Source organism: Natrix helvetica (assembly GCF_964273705.1).
Source record: "Natrix helvetica genome assembly, chromosome: Z".
NCBI lineage: Eukaryota > Metazoa > Chordata > Lepidosauria > Squamata > Natricidae > Natrix > Natrix helvetica.
This window is the reverse complement of record NC_138554.1, coordinates 47,599,190-47,622,794: the sequence shown is the minus strand read 5'-3', so window position 1 is coordinate 47,622,794 and position 23,605 is coordinate 47,599,190. Positions and strand designations below refer to the sequence as shown.

The following is a 23,605-nucleotide window of genomic DNA, read 5'->3' as shown; positions in this document are numbered from 1 at the left end:
CCATAGATAGCTGGTCCCACTTAATTGAAATAGAATGCCGAGTTTATTTCAAAGGTGTGTGTGTGTGTGTGTGTGTGTGTGTGTGTGTGTGTACAATGGCTGCTGAACTAGTCTGACAGCCCAGGTTCGAGACCTGAGTGCTGTATGATGTGTGAATTCCAGGCGCTTGTATCACCTAGCAGTTTGAAAGCATGCACATGCAAGTAGATAAATAGGCATCACTTTGCTGGGAAAAGTAACAGCATTCCATACACATCAGGGTATAGTCATGCTAACCACATGACTGCTGGCTCCCCCGGCTAAGAAATGAAAATGAATAGTGCCCCTTAGAGTTGGGCATGGCTGGAAAGAGAAAACTTTTCTCTTTACCTTGTTGAATCAGATGGGCAGGGCACTTTTTTTAAGGAGCAAAAAACAACACAGATGCAACTGCCTCAACCTCAGCTAATTGCAACCTCAACTAATAACTAAATGCATGAATATACGACAGTCACAACTTAAGCATAAGTATCTGAAAGCAACTAGACCAACAATCTTACCAAAATAGGGTTCTTCTTCCGCTCCCTTAAGATGCACTCCTTTGGGAGAAGACTCAATGAGGAAGTGTCTAATGTGGTTACCAGCATCTTCTCCTTTAAAACAAAACAAAACAAACTGAAATGTAACCTATAAAAAACCAATACTTTACATTGGAAGTTTTCCAAAAAGCTTTAAAATTGGATTTTAAACTCTTTCTTTCTAATTCTGATTTTGGTGCTGTTTATGTTTAATATTGGATATGATATGTGACAATGAAAACATACAGTAATTCCTGAACCCAGTTTTGTATACAGAAATAGGTAATACACATATTTTTTCTGATTTTCCGATGCTATTATCATCCTTTAATTCTATGGAATTTTTTTGCTATAAATCTAAACCAGATGAAGGAGCAGAATTGTTTTGAGAATAGTTTCAGCTCATGAAACAAAGTGTTTCTGAATATAAATCACTGATGGACTCATAGTGGAATTCTTCCAGAGATGTGAAAGTTAAAACTTAAAAAAACTAAACTCAATGTCTCATGAAACGGTGCACAGTCACCCAGCAATTCATGTGTCTAAAATCCTCTATTTAAAAAAATATTATGCGATTGCAAATCCAGTACTGTGAGAATTGGATTGAATTTCAAATGAAAGTTAATGAGTTGGAGTCCTACACATAAGATAATTTACCACAAACCATAGAATTTGGAACCACAATGACATCCTTGACCCTTTATCATAATCAAGAACTTTTTCAGTATACGACAACAGCAGAAAATGCCTTCTATAAACTTCACCCATACAAATAATCACAGAGAAAATATTGTTTTTGGCCTGCAAATGTAATGTAAACCAAACAAAATTGAGAAGAAGCAAATGAGCAGATTTTCTTTAACCTGTTCCTCCTCTCTCGGTGTACAGGGACATGTGCGTTTTTTGCAGCTTTTTCCAGCAGAGTCCTCAGATGGGTTGGAATACAAATTCCATAATTCCCAATGACCATGTTGGGTAGGACTAATGGGAATTATAGTTGAAGGTATTTAGAACGCATCAATGTGGCATGGCATAGTTTTACTCTAATGGTTTTTTTTTAAAATAATGATAAACCCTTTCCCAACTTTCAAAACCTAGGAAAGTTGAAGGGCAAAGTTTAAATGCTAGAAATAAATATTATTTTTTAACATTAAAACAAAGGTTGCAATATTTGCTCACATTATTTACAATCTCTCATTGCTCTCTTTTTCTTTTAAATAGATTATTACTACCACCCAGCAACATTTGCTATTTGAGCCAAATTGGAGAAACTCTTAAAGTTGTGTAGAATGGCATGGAACATTCTGCTCGGCTCCCCTTAATGATCATTAGCTTCCATCTCTTCTGTGCTTCATAACCCAACTGGGGCACACATAGTTAATTAATAGAGAAGTTTACATTTCTCTTCAGCTGCATTCCCCTCCCTGAAGCTGATCCATGCTGAAGTCACAGAAGGCTTGCTTGTCCTGGCTTGCAACTACTTTACCCTGAAATCCTTGCATGGACAGGCTCCAGTATATTAGATTTGCTTTGTTTCTCTTTCATTTCCCCTGCGACATCTTGCAGGCTGCTTCCAATGTGAGAAGCTAGGTTTGCTCTGACTTGAACTTCACACTGCCCTTGATTCAGAAAGACTCTGAATATAGTCATTTGCCAACTTTCTATTGCTTTTCTTTTTTATTTATTCGCAGTTCCTTTAGACGCCTCATCAGTCATCTCTCCTCTCCTCTTTCACTTCTCTGCTGGTTTACCCTCTGGGGTTTTCCCCACCATTGCTTTCCTGTGTGAAAAAACTTGAGTTCGGTTTTGATTTCTAAAACATGTAATGACGATTGGTTGCTTTTATGGAGATGCTGTGCTCTACCAATTATAGAGCTCTGTTTTTTCATTTTTGCAGAATTTCCTTAACTGTGTGCCACTAGGCAACTGGGAACATGCAGTGAGCAATATGTTGAATGATTAACTACAGCCATGACTTTGGAGCATTTGGCCATGCAGGGAACTATCACCTCTCTGCATTAGCTGCAGTTGCATCATCAGGAGAAGTGAATGTGCTGCCTCTCTGCAAGAGTCAATAGCCTCTTTTTTTCCCCCAACACTGCAACTGTCACATTTTTGAGAGTCTGCTATCTTTCCCTTTTTAGGTCTCATCAGTATTCAGACTGGGAACATGCAGGTGGGACCCTAAATAAAGAATCCTTTAAATAGGGTTTCTGCACAGTTTAGCAACAGAGCAGGTTTTCTCAATGCAGTGCCCTCCAAATATAATGGAGCTACAACTTCCAGACTTCCAAGCCAACTGGCCCTCTGCTTGGGAATTCTACAATTTATAGTAAAATACATCTGGAAAGTATCAAGTAGGAGAAGGCTGCTGTTGGCCCCTCTCTATTATTACCTTTTTGCAGTTTAAAGCAGGAATTCTGAGTACCTGTTTTGTTGCTGAAGACTTTCAGGGCTAAGCCAAATGAGCCAGGATAAGATGTGCTGTCCCTCATAATAAATGTACCTGGTGGTTCATCCATTAGTAGTTGGATAGCTGTTAAAACATACATCCAAAGAACAAAGTGTCATCATATCACAGAATAAAGAGAGATTACTAAGCATTTGTATCTTTTGCAAACACTGGTTCCTGTTCAAAGCACTTCATGTGTACTACTTAGCTGGCAACCTTCACAGTAAACCAATATTGTGATCATATGTTGCAAAGAGTGATAATGGCTTACTTAAGGCTATTTGACCAAGATACACAGAAGCCAGATTGGTTTCGGCAGCTTTTTGATTTACAGCTCAGTCTCTTTGCTCTTCGTTACCTGAGATAAGACTAAAAAGGCTCTATATTTGAAAGAATTGAGAAGCTTGAAGGTCTTGGGAAGAAAATACTCCCTGTTCCTCAATAATATTGCATGTCTTGATCTATTTCATGCTCATCAGTTTGTAAGCTCTCCCTTTCAGAGCCCTACAGGAATAAACCAGCTACACACAAAACCAGTAGTACCAGAACCATATCTGGGAAAAATTTCCTTTCTCAGGTATGGCCTGGTACTACTGGCTTTATATGTGGGAATTATCTGAAAGAACAAATAAAACACCTTATTTAGCATGAATATGTGCAACAAAAGCTTAAACAATAGTTGTGAGCAAATGGACAACATCTCTTAACATTTCAGGGCAGGGTAGTGTGATTGGATACCAGTCTTTATCAAGGGAGCTTTGTTTTACAAATAAGAAAGTAGATGACAAATGGTATAATTATTTTGAGCAATGATATCAACTCAATTTGAATGCAGCAAATACGTAGATGCAATGCTGTAACATACATCGTACTACAGAAATAGGTTGTCCCAAACTTTGGAGTTTCAAAACATAAGGAAGTAGGTAAATAGGTAGATAAATAGTCAGTAAATTGAGGCAGGGAAAAGTAACTGAGAAACATTTATTTTGCCTCATCTAATAATTCTACCAATTTTTTAATGCTCCAAACATTCATTTGCATTTTCAAAAGCTTCCGTGTTCCTAATGAGGAAGGGAGGGAAAGGATTGATATAGTTTACTTGGACTTCAGTAAGGCTTTTGATAAGGTAGACCATAACCTACTACTAGATAAAGCAGAAGAATGTGGGTTAGACAGCCTCACCACCAGATGGATTGGTAACTGGCTGACCAACCGCACTCAACGTGTAGTTCTCAATGGAACTGCATCTACATGGAGGGAAGTATGCAGTGGAGTACCCCAAGGCTCTGTTTTAGGCCCAGTACTCTTCAACATCTTCATCAATGATTTGGATGAGGGAATAAATGGGGAACTCATCAAATTTGCAGATGATACCAAGCTGGCAGGAATAGCCAACACTCCAGAAGATAGGCTTAAGATACAGAAGGATCTTGACAAACTTGAACATTGGGCACTATCTAATAAAATGAAATTCAATGGTGAAAAGAGTAAGGTTCTACATTTAGGCAACAAAAACGGAATGCACAGGTACAGTATAGGTGATACCTTACTCAGTAGTAGTAACTGTGAAAGGGATCTTGGAGTCCTAGTGGACAACCATTTAAATATGAGCCAGCAGTGTGCAGCAGCTGCCAAAAAAGCCAACACAGTTCTAGGCTGCATCAACAGAGGGATAGAATCAAGATCACGTGAAGTGTTAATACCACTTTATAATGCCTTGGTAAGGCCACACTTGGAATACTGCATTCAGTTCTGGTCGCCACGATGTAAAAAAGATGTGGAGACTCTAGAAAGAGTGCAGAGAAGAGCAACAAAGATGATTAGGGGACTGGAGACTAAAACATATGAAGAACGGTTGCAGGAACTGGGTATGTTTAGCTTAAGAGAAAGAAGGACTAGGGGAGACATGATAGCATTATTCCAATATCTCAGAGGTTGCCACAAAGAAGAGGGAGTCAAACTATTCTCCAAAGCACCTGAGGGTAGAACAAGAAGCAATGGGTGGAAACTAATCAAGGAGAGAAGCAACTTAGAACTGAGGAGAAATTTCCTGACAGTGAGAACAATTAATCAGTGGAACAGCTTGCCTCCAGAAGTTGTGAATGCCCCAACACTGGAAGTCTTTAAGAAGATGATGGATAGCTATTTGTCTGAAACGGTATAGGGTTTCCTGCCTAGGCAGGGGGTTGGACTAGAAGACCTCCAAGGTCCCTTCCAACTCTACTATTGTATTATTGTATTGTATAAATCCTTTTATCACTTCATTCTGTAACTTGACTCTTCTTCAAAATGGACATGTAAATCAATATAAATCTGGTACATTTTCCTTTCTGTATCTATCTGGGAATCGATTCAGGGTTTGTTTGTTTTTTACAGATTTTAGTTTAATAGATCAGTTAAAAAACTTTATTAATAACTTATACGGAGCATTTGTGCACAACTTCCGTAATGTACCTGATTGTTAGCCCAAATGCTAAAAGAAATCTCTTTTAAACACACTTCTCTGAAATTATTTTGGCGCACAACTCTTTCACTATACCCCTGTTCTGAGCCAAATGAAGAAAATGGCAAGAAAAAGTATAAAAATAAAGGGAGAAAAAGCACAGGGAAGCCAACTTCTATCAGTTGTTTTTTTCTCTCCTGCAACCACAATTTCTGCTTCCCCCCCCCCCTTTTTTTTAAACATCTGAAGCAAGCTTGGAAGTCAATCTTTCCAAGGCTAGATGCCTGTGCTCTTAGAAGGAAGATAAAGGTGTGTGTTTCAATGTGCACGTGAATCACACCTGTGGTGAAGAAGTCAATAGATGGTTATTGGATTTGAAGTTGTTGTGAATTAAGTGCTCTCCAAGAATCCCATGGGGCATCCCAGAAAGGTGTATCATTTAACAGCAACAGCCACAAAAGGACAGAATAGTCATCCCTTTTTAGTTTCCCCCTCAAAAGCATATGTGTATTAGGATAGAAGATGCCTGCAGCACTGTTTAGTCCAATACTGTAAAGCAAAGCCTTTAATGGAGCTGCCAGCAACTTTTTTTTCCTGAAATGGATCTTTGAAGTAAGTATTTCTAGCCTGCTTTCCAAGGGGAATAATATGTATTAAAAAGCTGGACAATACCATAGATCCATAAAAACTGATAAAACACCTTCCTCAGAGATGGGAAGAGATATCAGTTCATGCAGCTCATTCATATAACAATCATATTTATCTCTGTGTCTGAATCAGGCCACATTCTTAGACTTTTAGCTTTCTTGCCTTTCCTTCATTTTGGATACTGTTGCCCGCTGTTCCTTAGATTACCTTGGTCTCTTGTGATGCTAGGTTTGAACCAAGATTTAGAGGTGTCCATCACAAACTTCATAGTTGTCTGGGCTTCTTTGGAATACCCTGCATGAAAAAAAAAGTCATACATATATCTAAGTAAAAAAGAAGGTTAAGGAAAAGTGATTAGAAAAATCAGAAAGATTTTTTTTCATCATAGAGGATTTTTTTAATTTTAGAAAAGAATCTGCATATAAGGGAGGTTTTATAAAACAAATGAAGGCAAGCTGGAAAGGAAAAAGAGATTATCTCACTGTTTTCCATCTGTTTCAGTCTACAAATACTGAAATGGATGGACCACACTGAGATAATGGGAGACATCCAAATTCCTTCCAAATTCCCAGGATTCTAGGTTCACTGAAATCCAGACAGCACGTTAGAAATGACTTAATTGAAATTCCTTGGATTTTCTTTTGCAATTAACACAAGAGTATCTGGAGAAGGGGTTAAAATAATCAAGATGGTGCAATGAATATATAATGAAAACCACACCCTATGTTTGCTTCCATTGCTTCATTATAGCTTTCTATAGCTTTCATTTTGAGGGATTTTTTTTGACATCCTTTACAAATGTCCAGAGGGTAGCTGTCATCATATTGGACTTTTATAAGGCTAGCAAAGTTTTTTTTCTTTTACATGATGACACACAACTAATTTTAAAAGTGACTGCTTAGTTGTGAAACCTAAAAACACAATTTCATATTCAGGAACTTTAATGAATCCCCAAACTGAATCTCCTCAAATTGCATGCCAAAATTTTAAATCAATTTTGCTGTTTTGGACCCAGCTTCTGGATTTTGCATTGCCCTCCTCTCCTTTAAAAGTAAACATTGTTCAATTAGATTTCCTAGCAAACATTCAAAACTCCAACATTACATGTCAGGATTTAATATTAACAGAGTGACTACATTTTCCTAGAACATCTGGCTACTGTTAAGCAACAATATGCCATTCTAGATGAATTATTGATTGGATGTCCCTGATCAGCCACTTTGTTTTTCTGATAGTCCTACTTTCTGGAAAGAGGATATAGACTGAACCTGCAAGTCTGGAACTACCCCTTCCTCCTTGATTGAGGTAGTATTGTTCAGATGGTAGCAGACAGAAGCATGTATGAGAATGAGAAAGCAAGGAAAATCCATTTTTCATACTGGTGTTCCCCACTAGCTTCTTTCTCAAGCTGATTGTCAGATGGAAGATATAAGGAAAAAGGGCAGTGGAATGAATTTACTTCATCTGGATTTGTACTTTTTCCTTCACTAAGTTTCTTGAAATACTTCAAAAGGCCCACAGGCAAAGGGGAGGGAGGGTAGTGAATTAACAAATAGGAAATATGTGATCAATTTAGGAAATTTTACTAGGCTGATTGTATAGATGTTTTGCTTGTATAATATACAGATTGGCCTTATTCCCTGATTTTTGTATAAGCAGACACACTGCCATTTTTAAATTTGAATTACTTCCTCTACTTCTCACAGCAGAGAAATTTTATTTCACCCATCCTCTAGATTGGTACTTTTTAGATATGTAGACTTCAGCTTTCAGAATTCTTATCAACATCCATGTCGTCTGGATAAGGAGTTGCAATTCAGAATGTGTAAACCACATATTACGTGATCTGGAAAACGTCATTTATTCCAAAAAGTTGTATTCCTCTTTCCCAATTTTTCAAATAAAAATTCCACTCAATTGGAAATAAAGAAACAAAGATGTGAGCTTCCAGTCATGGGGATAGAACAACTTACCATCCAGAGATGAAGTGGAGGAACTTGAGTTGTCAGAATAGGAATTGTTTAGACCATTAACTCCTGAAAAACTGTTGGAATTGGTCTTAGGCATCTTATCTTTGAAGGAACTGGAGCAGCCCCTGGAAAGTTGAGTAGGTGTCCCACTCTCTTCTGGGAGACCATTGATGAGCACTATAGGAATTGGGAGTGGGGGGTTTGTAACAGATGAAAGAGAATGGGTGTAGGTGTGGGTTTGTCCCTTCTGGTATGGCAGAGTTAGAGGAGAATTCTCTTTCTGGGAGCTTGTGGCCTTGGGGAAGAAAGAACCAGGGCTGTTGGATGTAACATAACACCCTGTCAGGGATTCAATGGAGGGGGGACTGCCTATTGACCTAGTTAGAGGTGTGTCAAATTCATGGTTGGATAATGATTGGCTGCTGCTGCTGCAAAAGAGAAAAAAACATGCAGAAAAGTTAGAGAAGACTAGGGTTGTACTACTGTTAGTTCTAAACATCCATATGGGAGCAAATCATGCATGCTAAGTACACAAGATTTTAGGACTCTCTGATGGTGTCCAGTTTTGCTAAACATGTCTAAAAGAATAATTGAAACTCACCTAGATAAAACCATCTCCCTGTGACCAGCTAATTAGTGTTTTTTTTAAACATCCATCTTTTCAGAAATGGAAGAAAGTGGAGGTAGATGATATTTCTTTGGGGAGGGCATGTTTTTACGATATTGCTGAACTAATGGGGCATCATCAATCAATCAGATTCAACGAGAATAGAGCGGGAAGGGAGTTCCCCTCCCCCCCCCATTCAAGCAGGAAAATATATCAACAAAACATATAGTTTGTATTATTCCAGAATGTGAGAAACCAAATAATGGTCTTAAGTTATACGAAGACCATTATTCGTATTCCATTTGGACATTAGGAAAGAAACCCAAACAGTTGAAGTGTTTGGCTATAGAAATAAATGCCTAGAGAAGTGGATATGCTCCTCCACAGTGGATATGCTTACTAAATCTACAGGAAATGCTTTTATTTGAATCCAGTGTAGAAAATCAAACTCATGTTTCTGATTTACTTCCTGTGACCTTTTCTAAAGACTCTGCTGTAATAGGCACTATGGACTTCTATGAAGACTAAATAACTCAGTACAGGAAACAAAAAAATATGTTCAATAGCAAGTTGCGCAAATAAGTCTCTAAGCACTCTCTTGTCCTGGGGTGAGAAAAACAGTCCTAAAACAGATGAACCAATCTGGATTTGGCCAATGACATTTAATGTGCAAATGATCTAGGCTTTAACCACATCTTTCTATTCCATAGTGAATGCGGACAAAGTGGGATTTCTGACCATCAGCGTTCTGAAGGAGAAGGCCCTTGAACAGAATTAACACTGTCGAACTATTTACTAAGTCTGCACTACTATTAATCTTCTCATCATTCCTATCACCCATCTCCTCCCACTTATGACTGTATGACTGCAACTTTGTTGCTTGTATCTTACGATTTATATTGATTGTTTCATAATATGATTTGATTGCTTATTCGTACCCTATGAATATCATTAAGTGTTATTCCTTATGATTCTTGATGGATTTTTCTTAGGTGTGTATTGATTTGGCTCCAGGCATTTCCTAGCCTTGATTCTACAAAAGTGATTCTTAGTTATTTTGACATAGTGAGGGGTGCAGAGGAACTAAAAAGTTTGGCTATGCCCAAAGAAAATAACATAGCAGCTACCTTGAAATATGGTACACTTTCCCTTACCAAACAAGTCAATAGGTGAAACCTACTTTATCCTGTCACTTCCCAGTTCCAGTTCATCTTTTCCACCCACCATCTTTAAATGTGCACAATTGTTACTGGCTTAGAGATAGTGTGACCAGGCCAAGGTGTCGGTTGAGGGCACTATTCTGCTCTGACAGAGTTTTTCATTACTGCTACCATTTTCTCCTGCCATCATTGCTATACATTTTTTCTTCCTCTTTTCACCTTACTGCCTGATAGTATTTTTGTAAGCAAGTAACCGCAAAGTAGCTCAGGCAATGATACTTAACTACAGAGAAATGTCAAATAATCACACAGGATAATCCCTTTTATATAATGCATTTACCTTCCAAAAATGTAACTGGTGTCTGATCCAGGACTTGTTGAAAGCATTGAAGCCTCACTGCATCGCTGGGCCATCCTCATGAGTTGCAGGATGCCTGGAGAGGAAGCTAGGGAAGAATTTGAACCATAGGATGCAAAGTTCTTCTGATCTCGTTGTGGAATGGAAATACTTTCTGATACTTGGATGCAAGTTGGTGACTGCCTTCCTGTAGGGGAGAAATGCTGTGCACTTCCAGAAATATTACCAACAGCATCACAGTTATAGCCAAGGTTGCCTCCACGTGGAAATAAATGCCCCCGATTTGGCGAAGACACAGAAAATTGAGCGCTGGAAGGACTTATTGAGCTCTGCCAAGACTCTTGATACTTGGTTTTGCCTGGTGACATTTCAATATATTTTATATCTGGTAAAAATAACAAGAGAAAATAAGACAAATTGCAAGAGCCACAAAATCAATCAGAACCCTTAAGTTCAACAGTCCTAAATCGTTCTCCGTAGACATACGTAAAGTTCTTTACTACATTTACGAAGCAACAGATATTTAAAAGCAGATTTTAAATAATAGTATTTAATGTGTGTCAATACCTTATAACCAGCAGCACATGGATGGGGAGGGGTAGCAATCAAAATTAACAAATGAACTAATATGATAGAAGCCTTTAGAAAATATACCCTTTATATGATGACTACAAAAGTGATGAGAGATTTTACTTGTGGAATTGATGAAAAGTCCGCCGTGAAAAGAATGCTGGAAATCTTAGTATCCAGTAGGGAAAAAAGGATATTAGCAGAGAAGTACCAGGGCCTGCTGCAGTATTGGAGAAGATATGGAAAGTAGAGACAATTGTCATCCCAGTGGTGGTAGGAGAACTCAGAGCTATGACTCCTAAGTTGGGAAAGTGGCTCCAACAGATCCCAGGAAAAGCATTAGACCTTTCTATCAAGAAGAGGGTAGAGAACAGCTAAGATATTGTGCTGAACCCTCAAGCTTGCAGGCCTCTGGAAGAGGGCTTGAGATTGAAGAAGATGCATACCACTCATTGTATTATATTGTATTGCATTGCCTAACTTTATATTAGTATACTGCTATGCTATGCTATGGTATGCTATGCTATACCAGGGATGTGGTAGCTCAGTGGCTAAGACGCTGAGCTTGTCAATCAGAAAGGTTGACAGTTTGGCAGTTCGAATCCCTAACACTGCGTAATGGAGTGAGCTCCCGTTACTTGTCCCAGCTTCTGCCAACTAGCAGTTCGAAGGCACATAAAAATGCAAGTGCGAAGATAACAGTATTCTGTGTGCTTTTGGCACTTAAGAAATGCCGGCCATATGACCACAGAGACATCTTCGAACAGCACTGGCTCTTTGGGTTTGAAATGGAGATGGGCACTGCCCCCTAGAGTTGGGAACAACTAGCACATATGTGCGAGGGGAACATTTACCTTTATACTACACTACACTACACTAATCATATATCAGTAATATATGGTGGTATTAAAAATGGAATAATAAATAAATGTTCTGCATTTCAATTATCCATGACCTTGCTGGCTGGGACTGTGAGAATGGCAATGGCAGCGGGAGCAGCTGAAGGATATTGGGTTGTCTACTGAAGACAGACCAAGAAAGAGAGAAGCTCTAACCTTACAGAGATTTTGGATCATACACATTAGCATTGACAGTTGGTCAGACTGGCAGAGCTTAATGGTCCAGCTCTATCATAATTGCTGGTACATAGATCAGACTTCCATAGTATGGCACCTTTCCAACATGGCAGAAATATGGCTAAGAATTCTGGGAGTTGTAAAACCCTATTACCATTTCTATTATAACATCTACTAACATTATTTCAAGTTACTCTATAACCTGCCTTTTCCCCAAAGAACAATCATTAGTGGGGGAACAAAGCTGGTAAATGCAGATACTGCATTTGTCTGATTCATTGTGAGACAATCTTATATGCTTCTGATTGGTCATTCATTCCAGCACAAGAATACTGGAGCTAAAGGGCAGATTATCTAGGCGGATAAACACCATTTTCAAGCTCTTCTTTTTTCCAGGTGCAGATAACCTTTTAGCCAGACTTGGAAGTCAAAGAGCCTCCCAACACAATGTGTTTTGTAGAGTCATCCAAGCAAGCTTCATGTCAATGAGTGCATTACTTGTTGGCACCTGTATAAAAGGGTGGGGATGCAAGCTTCAGTTGTTCTCCTTTCTTGCCCGTTCTAACAGCAAATGAGAAACATCTGGTTACTCCCAAAGAACATATCAGATACAAGTTAAAGGAGATTGCACAAGGGCATCTCCCTGTGCTGTTTTGACTCCAACCAAGCAATGATCTCATGCTGACCTTTACCAATATGTGTAATACAATTAGGATAACACATATTGCATTCAATTTTTTCTAACATGGAACTGCATTTCAAAGCAAAAAGGTGAGTTTATATTACTACTAATACTGCCAATACTTCCCCTAACATTTAGTTTTAGAAAAGAAAACCAACACTAGTCCGCAAAAACCATCAAAAGACTTTTCATTTAAATTTGATACCACAAGACACACCACACTGCACAGTTAAATTTTAAAATGTATACTATACTAGATGTATATAATATACATAAATATATAATATACTAGATGTATATAATATACATATAAGAAGCTTTTATATGGATACGATTTTGAAGAAAGAATAAGAAGAAAAATAAGGGATATGTAACTTTCCTAGTGCATTGCTCTTCTGTTCAAATTCTTCCAAGTGGGTTTTACACATTTTGATCTACAAAGAGACATTTTGTTTTTCCAGGGACAAATGACCTGTAATTCAGTTAGAACACATGAACATGTTGTCCCTCTTCTTTCCTTTATTACTTAGCATCCACATTAAAAAAGAATCATAGCTCAACAGTAGATCACATTATGTACATGCAAAAGATCAAGGTTAATCCCTAACAGCTGCAGCTTGAAGTGGCAAAAGTTGCTGTCGGAAATCTGCTCAACTGCTCTGACTGTATGTGAATACTGACTCAGATCAATAATTCAGTTTGGAATCAGGCAGCTTTAAAACACGATGATTTCAAAAACCTGCAAAAAGACATCAGTTAAACTTGTTCTTACAATTCAATAGCAGAGTCGGAAGGACCTTGGAGGTCTTCTAGTCCAATCCCCTGCCTAGGCAGGAAACCCTACACCGTTCTAGACAAATGGCTATCCAACATCTTCTTAAAGAGTTCCAGTGTTGGAGCATTTACAATTTCTGGGGACAAGCTGTTTCACTGATTAATTGTTCTAACTGTCAGGAAATTTCTCTTCAATTCTAAGTTGCTTCTCTCCTTGATCAGTTTCGACCCATTGCTTCTTGTTCTACCCTCAGGTGCCTTGGAGAGTAGCATGACTCCCTCTTCTTTGTGGGATATTGGAACACTGCTATCATGTCTCTCCTAGTCCTTCTTTTCATTAAACTAGACATACCCATTTCCTGCAACTGTTCTTCATATGTTTTAGTCTCCAGTCTCCTAATCATCTTTGTTGCTCTTCTCTGCAGTTCTTCTAGAGTCTCCACATCTTTTCTACATTGTGGCGACCAGAACTGAATGCAGTATTCCAAGTGTGGCCTTACCAAGGCAAAATAAAGTGGTATTAACACTTCACGTGATCTTGATTCTATCCCTCTGTTTATGTAGCCTAGAACCGTGTTGGCTTTTTTGGCAGCTGCTGCACACTGCTGGCTCAAATTTAAATGGTTGTCCGCTGGGACTCCAAGATCCCTTTCACAGTTACTACTACTGAGCAAGGTACCACCTATACTGTACCTGTGCATTTTGTTTTTCTTGCCTAAATGTAGAACCTTACTCTTTTCACTATTGCATTTCATTTTATTAGATATTGCCAATATTCAAGTTTGTCAAGATCCTTCTGTATCTTAAGCCTATCTTCTGGAGTGTTGGCTATTCCTGCCAGCTTGGTGTCATCTGCAAATTTGATGAGTTCCGCATTTATTCCCTCATCAAAATCATTGATGAAGATGTTGAAGAGTACTGGGCCTAAAACAGAGCCTTGGGGTACTCCACTGCATATTTCCCTCCATGTAGATGCAGTTATATTGATGGCCACATGTTGAGTGCGGTTGGTCAGCCAGTTACGAATCCATCTGGTGGTGATGCTGTCTAACCCACATTCTTCTACTTTATCTAGTAGTAGGTTATGGTCTACCTTATCAAATGCCTTACTGAAGTCCAAATAAACTATATCGATGGTATTCCTCTGGTCCACTAATTTTGTCATTTTGTCAAAGAATGCAATAAGATTAGTCTGGCATGGTCTGTTTTTGACAAACCCATGTTGGCTTTTGACTATTACTTTGTTTACTTCTAGGTGTTCGCTAATTCATTGCTTGATTATCTTTTCCAGAATCTTTCCTGGTATTGAGGTCAGGCTGATAGGTCTGTAGTTTCCTGGATGTATTTTTTTTACCTTTTTTGAAGAAGGGAACCACATCAGCTCTTTTCCAGTCCTCTAGCAGTTCCCCGGTGCTCCAGGATCTCTGAAAGATATAGTTCAGTGGTTCTGAGATCTCGTCTGCCAGTTCCTTCAGAACCCTGGGGTGTAACCCATCCGGTCCTGGTGACTTGAACTCGTCTAGGGTAGACAGGTGCTCGCTTATAATTTTCTTCCCTATTTCAACTTGTATTCCTAATCTGATTTTTGTGGTGCTGTTTTTGATAGGTTGGACTGTTTTATCCCTTTGTGTAAAGACAGATGCAAAAAATGAGTTAAATAGTTCTGCTTTCTCCCTGTTGCTTGTCACCTTCTTGCCACTTTCTCCCAGCAATGGAATAATTGTTTCCTTAAATTTTTTCTTGTTTTTAACATGTTGGAAGAATCTTTTTTTTTTGTTATTTTTTACTTTTGTGGCAAGCCTTTCTTCATTGTGAGCCTTAGCTTTCCTCACTTCATCTTTACAGGCTCGGGCTATTTGCTGATATTCTGCCTTAGTTATGTCTCCCTCTTTCCACTTTTTATACTTAATCTTTTTTGTCTTTCAATTTGTCAGAGAGTTCTTTATGCAGCCATGCTGGTTTCTTTTGGCAGCTGTTATTTTTCTTCTTCATTGGTATTGTGCTAGACTGGGCTTTTGTAATCTAATTTTTCAAAATTTCCCAAGCTTCTTGAGTTGTTTTCCCCTTGAGGATTCTCATCCATGGAATTCTTCCCAAGCCCTCTCTAAGTTTATCTGTTTCATATATTAGCTAGGAACCTCGAGAACAGAATCCTAAATTGAAAATATAAAGATGTTTTTAAAATTCTTTTATAAATAGTATGCACATATATTGCCTGAAGCACCTATAAAGAAGTGGCTATGTTCGTGATCTTTTCTTGGTAATCACTGCATATATTTGCAGTGCAGGCCAACTTAGCTATTTATAAGAAGAGCACACCCTAGCAAATGATGTGATCCACAGGCAATCTGCATTCCAAAGTACAAACTTTAACATGGCATTATGATTCATGTTTATCTTCCTGCCTTAGCCTTAAGGATTTGGCTCCTGTGGGGATTGATAGGATTGATATATAACTAGAATGAGAATTGTAGTCATCTGAAACTTGGATTCCAGCATTGGAAATTGATTTTGCTTAGAGAAAGCACATAACGAAACTTTAAGTTATTGAAGATTTGATTACTCCCTAATGACAATGACTTTTAAAGTACTGTATACAATACAATACAATAGTAGAGTTGGAAGGGACCTTGGAGGTCTTCTAGTCCAACCCCCTGCCTAGGCAGGAAACCCTATACCGTTTCAGACAAATAGCTATCCATCATCTTCTTAAAGACTTCCAGTGTTGGGGCATTCACAACTTCTGGAGGCAAGCTGTTCCACTGATTAATTGTTCTCACTGTCAGGAAATTTCTCCTCAGTTCTAAGTTGCTTCTCTCCTTGATTAGTTTCCACCCATTGCTTCTTGTTCTACCCTCAGGTATATGCAACAATAATTTCCTACGCTGGCCAAACCAAAGTAAAAAGTATAGCATCTTGCCTTTTGATAAACAATAAAAGCAATATTGCAACTATCTTACTGACAGTCTGTGTTATGTACTTGAGCTGGGGTTGTATTGCTTTCATATCCTGTTTGTGGCTGCTTGGGAGCGGGGGGGGGGTACCTGGTATGCTATTAATGACAAATGGATGATGGGAATTGCTTATCTGGACAAAAGCTGGACCTTTTGTCTTATCTGCAGTAAATTCTTAAATGTTATTATGATCAACAACAATGGTAAAATTTAATTGATTAGAAGAAAATCACATTTACTGCATTGTCATTGAAATCAGTAAGGCTTATTTGTGAAAACCAAGATTGTTTTAGTGAGCTTACCCTGAGGATGACCAAACTTGGATGAAATTCTAATAGTACAATCATGAGCCATAAAATATGTTACACTTTCTGAATCTCTGCTTTTTCTGGTGTATTGCAAAGTCCATTCTAGAATAATTACAGGGAATTTGCTTGGCTGAAGCATTTATTAGCTATTTCTTTTTTTTAAAAAGTAAACTAATGCAATATTTGTATCTGCAAAGCCAAAAATATTGTATGAACTGGAGAGTTTCCCAACCTGTGGGATTACATGTCAATATGTCCATGCATAGATAAATGATGGAGGAAGTTAAGAGTTAATTCTTTGCTGGCATTGGCAATTGCCACTTGGAACACTCTGTGAGGCATAACTGGGATCTCATTGTGTAAGATCAGTCTGAACAAGCCCTTAGGGCAGAGGTGTCAAACTCATGGTGTCACAGCGTTGTCATGTGATGTATTGCAACATTCCCTCCTTCACTAAACCAGGCGTGGGTGTTGCCAGCGCATGCACATCCGGTCCATGGGCTACGAGTTTGACATCCTTGCCTTAGGCCAGCCAAACCCCAAGGGGAAGACACAAAGAAACTGGCATATCCAATCTGTTGGAATTGAAATAAATCAATCTGTTGGGTAAGACAGAATCATAACAGGAAACCATGTGAGACTGCACGACAGAACTAGCCCTCAAACACATCAAATACAGTACAAAGTTTGGATGGGACCACCTGGAGAAGATTTGATTGAGTTACTTTTATGAGAAAGTCACATTATTTGGAACATTTTGGCCCTATTTGCATAAATACTTGACTAAGTCATACACAAGAGATGTAATGTATCAGCATGTCAAATGAACTCTTTAACCCGTAAAAAAAAATCCTGCTTAGCCAACCCAGAACGAATTAAATTTAACATGAGGAGGAAGGTGTGTTGGATATAGTTGCCTTAAGTTGTTGATGAAAATAATAAAGGTGGGATAGGTAAAGGTAAAGTTTCTCCGCACATGCGTACTAGTTGTTTCCAGCTCTAGGGGCGGTGCTTATCTCCATTTCTAAGCCGAAGAGCCAGTGCTGTCTGAAGACTTCTCTATGGTCATTTGGCCAGCATGACTAAATGCCAAAGACACACAGAGTGCTGATATTTTCCCACAAAAGTGGTCCCTATTTTTTCTACTTGCACTTTTTACATGCTTTACAACTGCTAGGTTGGCAGAAGCTGGGATAAATAATGGGAGCTCACTCTATTACGTAGTGCTAGAGATTTGAACCGCTGAAATCCTGAGCCTTTTCACCTCCCCATGGAAAGGGTTGGGGTTGGAATTTCACAGTATTGTGAAATGTTGACTCACCTATGGACATCCCTGCTCCCTGAAAAAGGAACAGAGAGTTCCTTTCCCTATGCCTATCTAATATACTTTTGACAACCCTAAAAACACTATTGCTGATTCCTTCCACTTTCTTTTGTAAAATAATTAAAAAGGCAGAAAGTAGACAGATAGCATCCAGAGTCGAGACAGCTTTGTGGCAGCTGATGGATTAAAAGATTGCCAACATATGACTGAACAACCATTCTATGTCTCATTAAATGACTAAAGGAAGAGTAGAAGGGTTTGAGTCCTTCTTTTATAGTCTTTGGTAGAATGACAATTTTTACTACATGATTGCCAGACGTTAGCTGTAGAATTCAATGGGTTGCCAAAGCAACAAAATCTTAATTTGTAATCCTCCCTCACCAATCTGCCATAATTTTAAGACTAAATCCATTAAGAGTGAAAAAAATGTATATGCCTTGGTGCCTTTTTATTAGTGGCATCTAAGAGCCCCCGGGATCATCCCTTGCAAGATCATTTCCACACATATTTTTAATGCAAGAAATTGTACATTCGTTGCGGTGCTTTTGAAAGGCTTCCACTCCACCCTCTAGAAACTGGTCTTGATTGTTCATATACATTTTCAGGGCTTAAGAACAAGGGGTGCAGCTTTCTGAATTCTCTGCACTCAATTTCAGCTCTCTGGGCTTAAAATCTCTAGATGGTGGGAAAGTGAATTACTTTTAGAGTGATCTCTTATGGTTTGAGGGATTCCATATCTTACCTGATGCATCAAGTTCAGGCTTTGCCACCACACTGGTGTTGCTTTGTGGAGCAACCTGGAGAGGACTGTCTGCCTGGGTCGGCTGTTGCAGTGGCTTGAAAGTTGGGTCAATTTCCAAGATCAAACGGTTCAAGTTCTCAATAGATATATCCAAAGTAGGAGAGGTTGGATAGCTTTCTTCATTTGGCTCTGTTGGTTTTTCCTGCTGATGTTTGTCCTCACAATGTTGAGAGGGCACAGGTGTGGCTATTACAGTAGATTTAACAGCTTTATTAGGTGGTGAACATCCTTGGGTTTGAGCCAACAAGTTCTTCCTGTCCCAGCCTTCCACTGTATAATAAAAACACTGCATTGGCAATGTGTGACAGGACAAACCATCATTTGGATGCTGCAAACAGGCATGTTCTTCTTTGGGTGAAATGCATACTGTCTGCCCAACCCGTACCACATGATTTGGGATGACTTTTGACATCCTGAAGCTATTAAGTCTTCTTGTCTTTATGTTGTGATTGATTCCAATTTTGCCAATACCTGTAAACTTTAGTTGGGTCCTGATTCATTCACCGAGAAGTCCCATGTGCATAGGACCTTTAAAAAAAGAAAGAAAGAAAGAAAGGAGTGCACTTTAGTCTCAGAGAAGGGAGATGGGAGAGGGAAAGAAAATAGTTCACAAATAAATTCTAAGGGTAGGAATTATTTGCACCAATGCATTTTCTGCCAAAATGGATTTGAAAGATTACTTTTAATTAATGATGAAGTACAGGGGAAAAAAAGTGTCAAAGTTCTCTCTTTTCCTCCCCTTACAGTTTTGGGAGTTTAAGATTCCACTATGTGTTTGCTATTTAAATTTTTAAAATTGCATGTTATCTGCCCTTTGTTCAAAATTTAAAGGAAGGATCTCTCATTATTGTTGCACTTATGTTAAGTAGGAGGATGTTAAAACAGAAGCTATGTAGACCAGAAGGAGAAGTCAACAAAAGGAAAAGTCAGGAGGTGTGGAGTGTACTATGAAGGAAACTGTTTCCTTCATAGTGTCCTGAGGTGACTGGCCTGAGATGACTGTCAGGAGTCAGGACTCTGTCATCCATTCTTGCTTAAGGAGCCATCTTTGGACTCAGTCTATTTCAACTGTTTCTGTATTCAATTTTTTGCTAAGCTGATAGAAAGGGAAGTGTAGCGAGGCTTCAGGAGATCTTAGGCAAAATTATTTATCCTGATCAGAGGTGGGTTCCTACCTATTCAGTCCGGTTTGGCCGAATAGGTTGTAACTCCAGAGGTTACGTGACCGTACCGCTCTATGATTTTCTGTTCTGCACATGCGCACAACTATCTTCATTAAAAATGTAATTTTTATTCATTCTTTAATGTTGTGCGCATGCGCAGATCGTTTTAAATGAGAATGTGCATGCGTGCACAATTTTGTTTACTACCGAATCGGTAGTAATGGCAGCCGGACGGCATCCCTGATCCTGATGCTTTGTAGTCTGGTTTCAGGCCCAGAATTGGCACCTGAACAGAAATGGTCTGTAAACTGAGGCTCAACCCAGGCGAAAGAGACAGATACTGTTTGTGGATTATGCTAGCTGAGTTCCAGAGGAGTCTGCAATTTCCTGAAAGCAGCAAGTTTGCAGTTTTGAAAGTGGCCCTAGATTCTCCATTGTCAACTGAGGCCCAGGTGGTCTTGGTGGCACCATGTGCCTTTTATCACCTTTGGCCGATTTACTAATTGTGACATTATGTGGAGTAAAAGCAGACTTACAACATTTATGCTCTGGTATCTTCCCATGCAGATTTTTGCAAAGTGCTATACATGGGACTACTTTTGAAAATAGTTTGTTAGTTTAGAATGATTGGGGCTGAGGAAAATAAACATATTATACTATTTGCTTTTCATTTATATTTTCAGACCCAATTCAAAGTGCTGATTTTAACCAAAATTAACCTATAAACAGCTTAGGGCTATGATACCTGAAGAAGTGCCTTCTTCTATATATTCTATTTGGATTTTGAGATCCTCTGCTGAGGCCCTCTCCAGGTCCTTGCACCAAAGGAGATGAGATGGACTTTATAAAGGGTAGAACTTTTCTATGATGGCAACCATTTAGGGAATTCCCTCCTCAAAGATGTCAACTGCAACAACTAGCATCATTTTAGCACTAGGTGAATGACTTCCTATTTCCCCAAGCTTCTAAAATAACTTTTAATTGCATTTTAATTTAGGTTGTTTTAGATTTTGAATGACTGCTGTGCAATTTTTCTATGTCTAGTTCAGGATATCTAAGTCATGAATATATTGAGCAGGAAAGGACTGCCACAGCAACATTAGCAATAACTCCAGTAAGACAAAATTGGGATTCATTCTGGGAACTGGTGTGCAATTTGAGAGATAAATCTGTTCACCATGGAGTTACAATTCCTGTTATGGAACAAGCTTGTTTGTCAAAGAACCTCCTGGATCCAGATCCCAATTCAGTGGACAGTCACATACTTTCAAAGGCAGGAGAACCTTTCCCAAGCTTTCAGATTTCTGTACCTGAAAGAGAGAAACCTCACTCTAAGAACTCAAACACTGCTGTTTGTAGGATAGATCTATGGAAATACACCCTTAAGGTGGCACTTCAAGATACTCTGAAAACTGCAGTCAGCCAAGAACACTGCATCACATGCGATAAGTACTGCTTCTTTAGGGTCCTAAATCACCCATGTATTCAAACAGCTTCCTTCATAATTGGTGGCCTTCCAATTCAATTCGGGATGTATAAACTCTTGTAAGGCTTAGGTCCAAGTTATTTTGGGGACTGTCTGTTCTTCTACTGTCTACTCCCTGCTGTCAGGTGGGGCATCTCATTGCTTGCCATAGATCCACTGATCATTAATGTGACCGTTTATTTTATTTTACTTTATTCATATCAAGGCTAGTATTACGGAACAAACTACTATTGGGATTCTATCTTAAGTGTATACATAAAAGAAGTTACGACGCTTAGGAAGAATTTTTTAAAAATTCTCAAAATAAGAAAAATGCTCAAAACCTATTTATTTGGGCTTTTAACTATTGCTGTTTTATGTTTTATATTGCTTTTGTTTTATAGTTATTGCATCTATATAAGTTCTTAAGAGAAATGGAAATAAGGAAACAAGCAGCTGTTTTCCATTATTATAGACAAAAAAAATCTCTTAATTATTGTATCCTGACTTCACAGGGGAATTATCTGGAGTCAATAGAATTGCTGTATTTCAAAGACATTAGATAACACTGTTAATCAAAACCCAAGGGAACCATAAAGGGCCTCAGAGGAATCAAGACAGGTCTTGATGGACAGATCAAAATTTAAACATTCAACCTCAGAGTTTAATGTATAATTGTCATGTAAGCAAAAAGTAGATCTGGAAAGTTTATAAAATAATACTTACAGAAAGAAAAAAAAATAGAAGTGCATAAACAGCATAAAATAAAATAAAATAAAATAAAGCGGATGCATCAATAGACAAAGACAGAAGCACAACTAGCCTGAATCAATTTCCTATCCTGATCAATTTCCCTAATCAATTTCCATAGTATGCATTATTGCTTTACTGCTTCACCCCCTTGATCTTTGAAATATCTTCATTATAATGTCAGAGGAATCTAATGATGATATTTAGGGATTTTTTTAAAAAAAAATCAGATACTTAAGTATGTTCTTTAGGAGCAGATGAATTAGTGATGGATTGGGTATAGTTCCTCCATGGTGGAGAAGCTCTTGATAGACATGTTATGACTAGCAGTAGTTGAATAACTGCTTTGAAGGCTGATAGATGAGGTAAATGTAAAGTTTTGAGAAACAGCCAGAACATGATGTCCCAGGAATTATATAACAGTTGGCCACGAACAAACAATTCCTTTTTGTTCTCTTCCTCTGCAAAGCTAATCTGTACATTTCCAGGGCTGTCCATAATCCTCATGCCTTTTTACGTATGTAGTGCTAAACAGGTAAGAGTTGAGGTGATGGTGGGAGAGGTCCAAACTTTTAAACTTGCTCCTTTCCAATTTATGCTTTCTTTCCCCCCCCCCCCCTGCCAACCCCTCAACAATTGATCATCTGCTTTATGTATAGAGTCGCATGCAATAACTTGCTTCAGACTGAACTGTCTGAGAATTTTGATCAGATCCTGGCAATAGAATAGAGGTGGCAGCATTTAACTGTCCTTGGCTGTTCTTGAAAAAGCTAAGCAGGTCTGGAAAAGCTAAGCAGGTCTGGATTTGGTTTGCATTTAGACAGGAGATCACCCCAAGGCTCTAGGCTAGACTGGGAAGTAAAAAATATTCCAGAAGAAGACTGAATGGGAGCCAAAAATATTGTATTGATCTGTCCAGGGGTCAAGCTTGATTTTGGAAGGAGACTACATTTATTAGTCTACATGTTATAAATTCCAGGTTAATGTTTTTTTTTATATACAAGGGTCAAAAGAAATGACCGAAAATGATCATTACTTGGAAACTTTTGTATTATTTTTCAGAGCAAATAAAGCTTAAGGAATACATGCTTTTTTAAAAGAGGGGGAAGAAAGATATTGATGGGAAATGGCTGTTTTGCAACCACAAAATTGTGGAATGTTACGCTTGGAGGCATCTAGTCCAACCCAATGCTAAATGCATAATGAAACACTCCAAGCTGGCTATGCAACCTCATTAAAATGCCTCTAATAAAGGAAACCACCATTCTTCATAACAGTGTAGATAATTCTTGTCCTTGGGAAATGTCTCCTATTTTTTTTATCAAAACATGTTTGGGAGAAGGAGCTAGGCAAGGGAAAGACTAATTGTAGGTTATCTCATTTTGGGAATAAAAGAATTTGCTTTTGAAGTTTTTATATGTAGATAAGAGAGCACAGTTAATTAGACATTCACTCCATTCAGATATGGCTGTTGAAAAAGGAAGGCCTCACAACTTTTGATATCTATTTCTTCCTCTTTCTCATGGGATCCCCAAAAGATTC

The 23,605-nt window shown here is 38.5% G+C and overlaps 1 protein-coding gene across 1 annotated transcript in view; it reads right to left on the bottom strand.

Annotated features, from left to right (window-relative positions):
• TNS4 (tensin 4) overlaps window positions 1-23,605 on the bottom strand; it is a 38,993-nt gene that overhangs the window by 12,824 nt on the left and 2,564 nt on the right. Inside the window, exons 2-7 of the mRNA XM_081932881.1 lie at window positions 18,626-19,213; window positions 10,178-10,580; window positions 8,074-8,498; window positions 6,308-6,394; window positions 2,986-3,093; window positions 540-632 (exon numbers count right to left, since the gene is read on the bottom strand). Of these exons, the coding sequence (XP_081789007.1) occupies window positions 540-632; window positions 2,986-3,093; window positions 6,308-6,394; window positions 8,074-8,498; window positions 10,178-10,580; window positions 18,626-19,097 (1,588 nt within the window). The 5' untranslated portion in view covers window positions 19,098-19,213. The remainder of the gene's footprint in view (window positions 1-539; window positions 633-2,985; window positions 3,094-6,307; window positions 6,395-8,073; window positions 8,499-10,177; window positions 10,581-18,625; window positions 19,214-23,605) is intronic.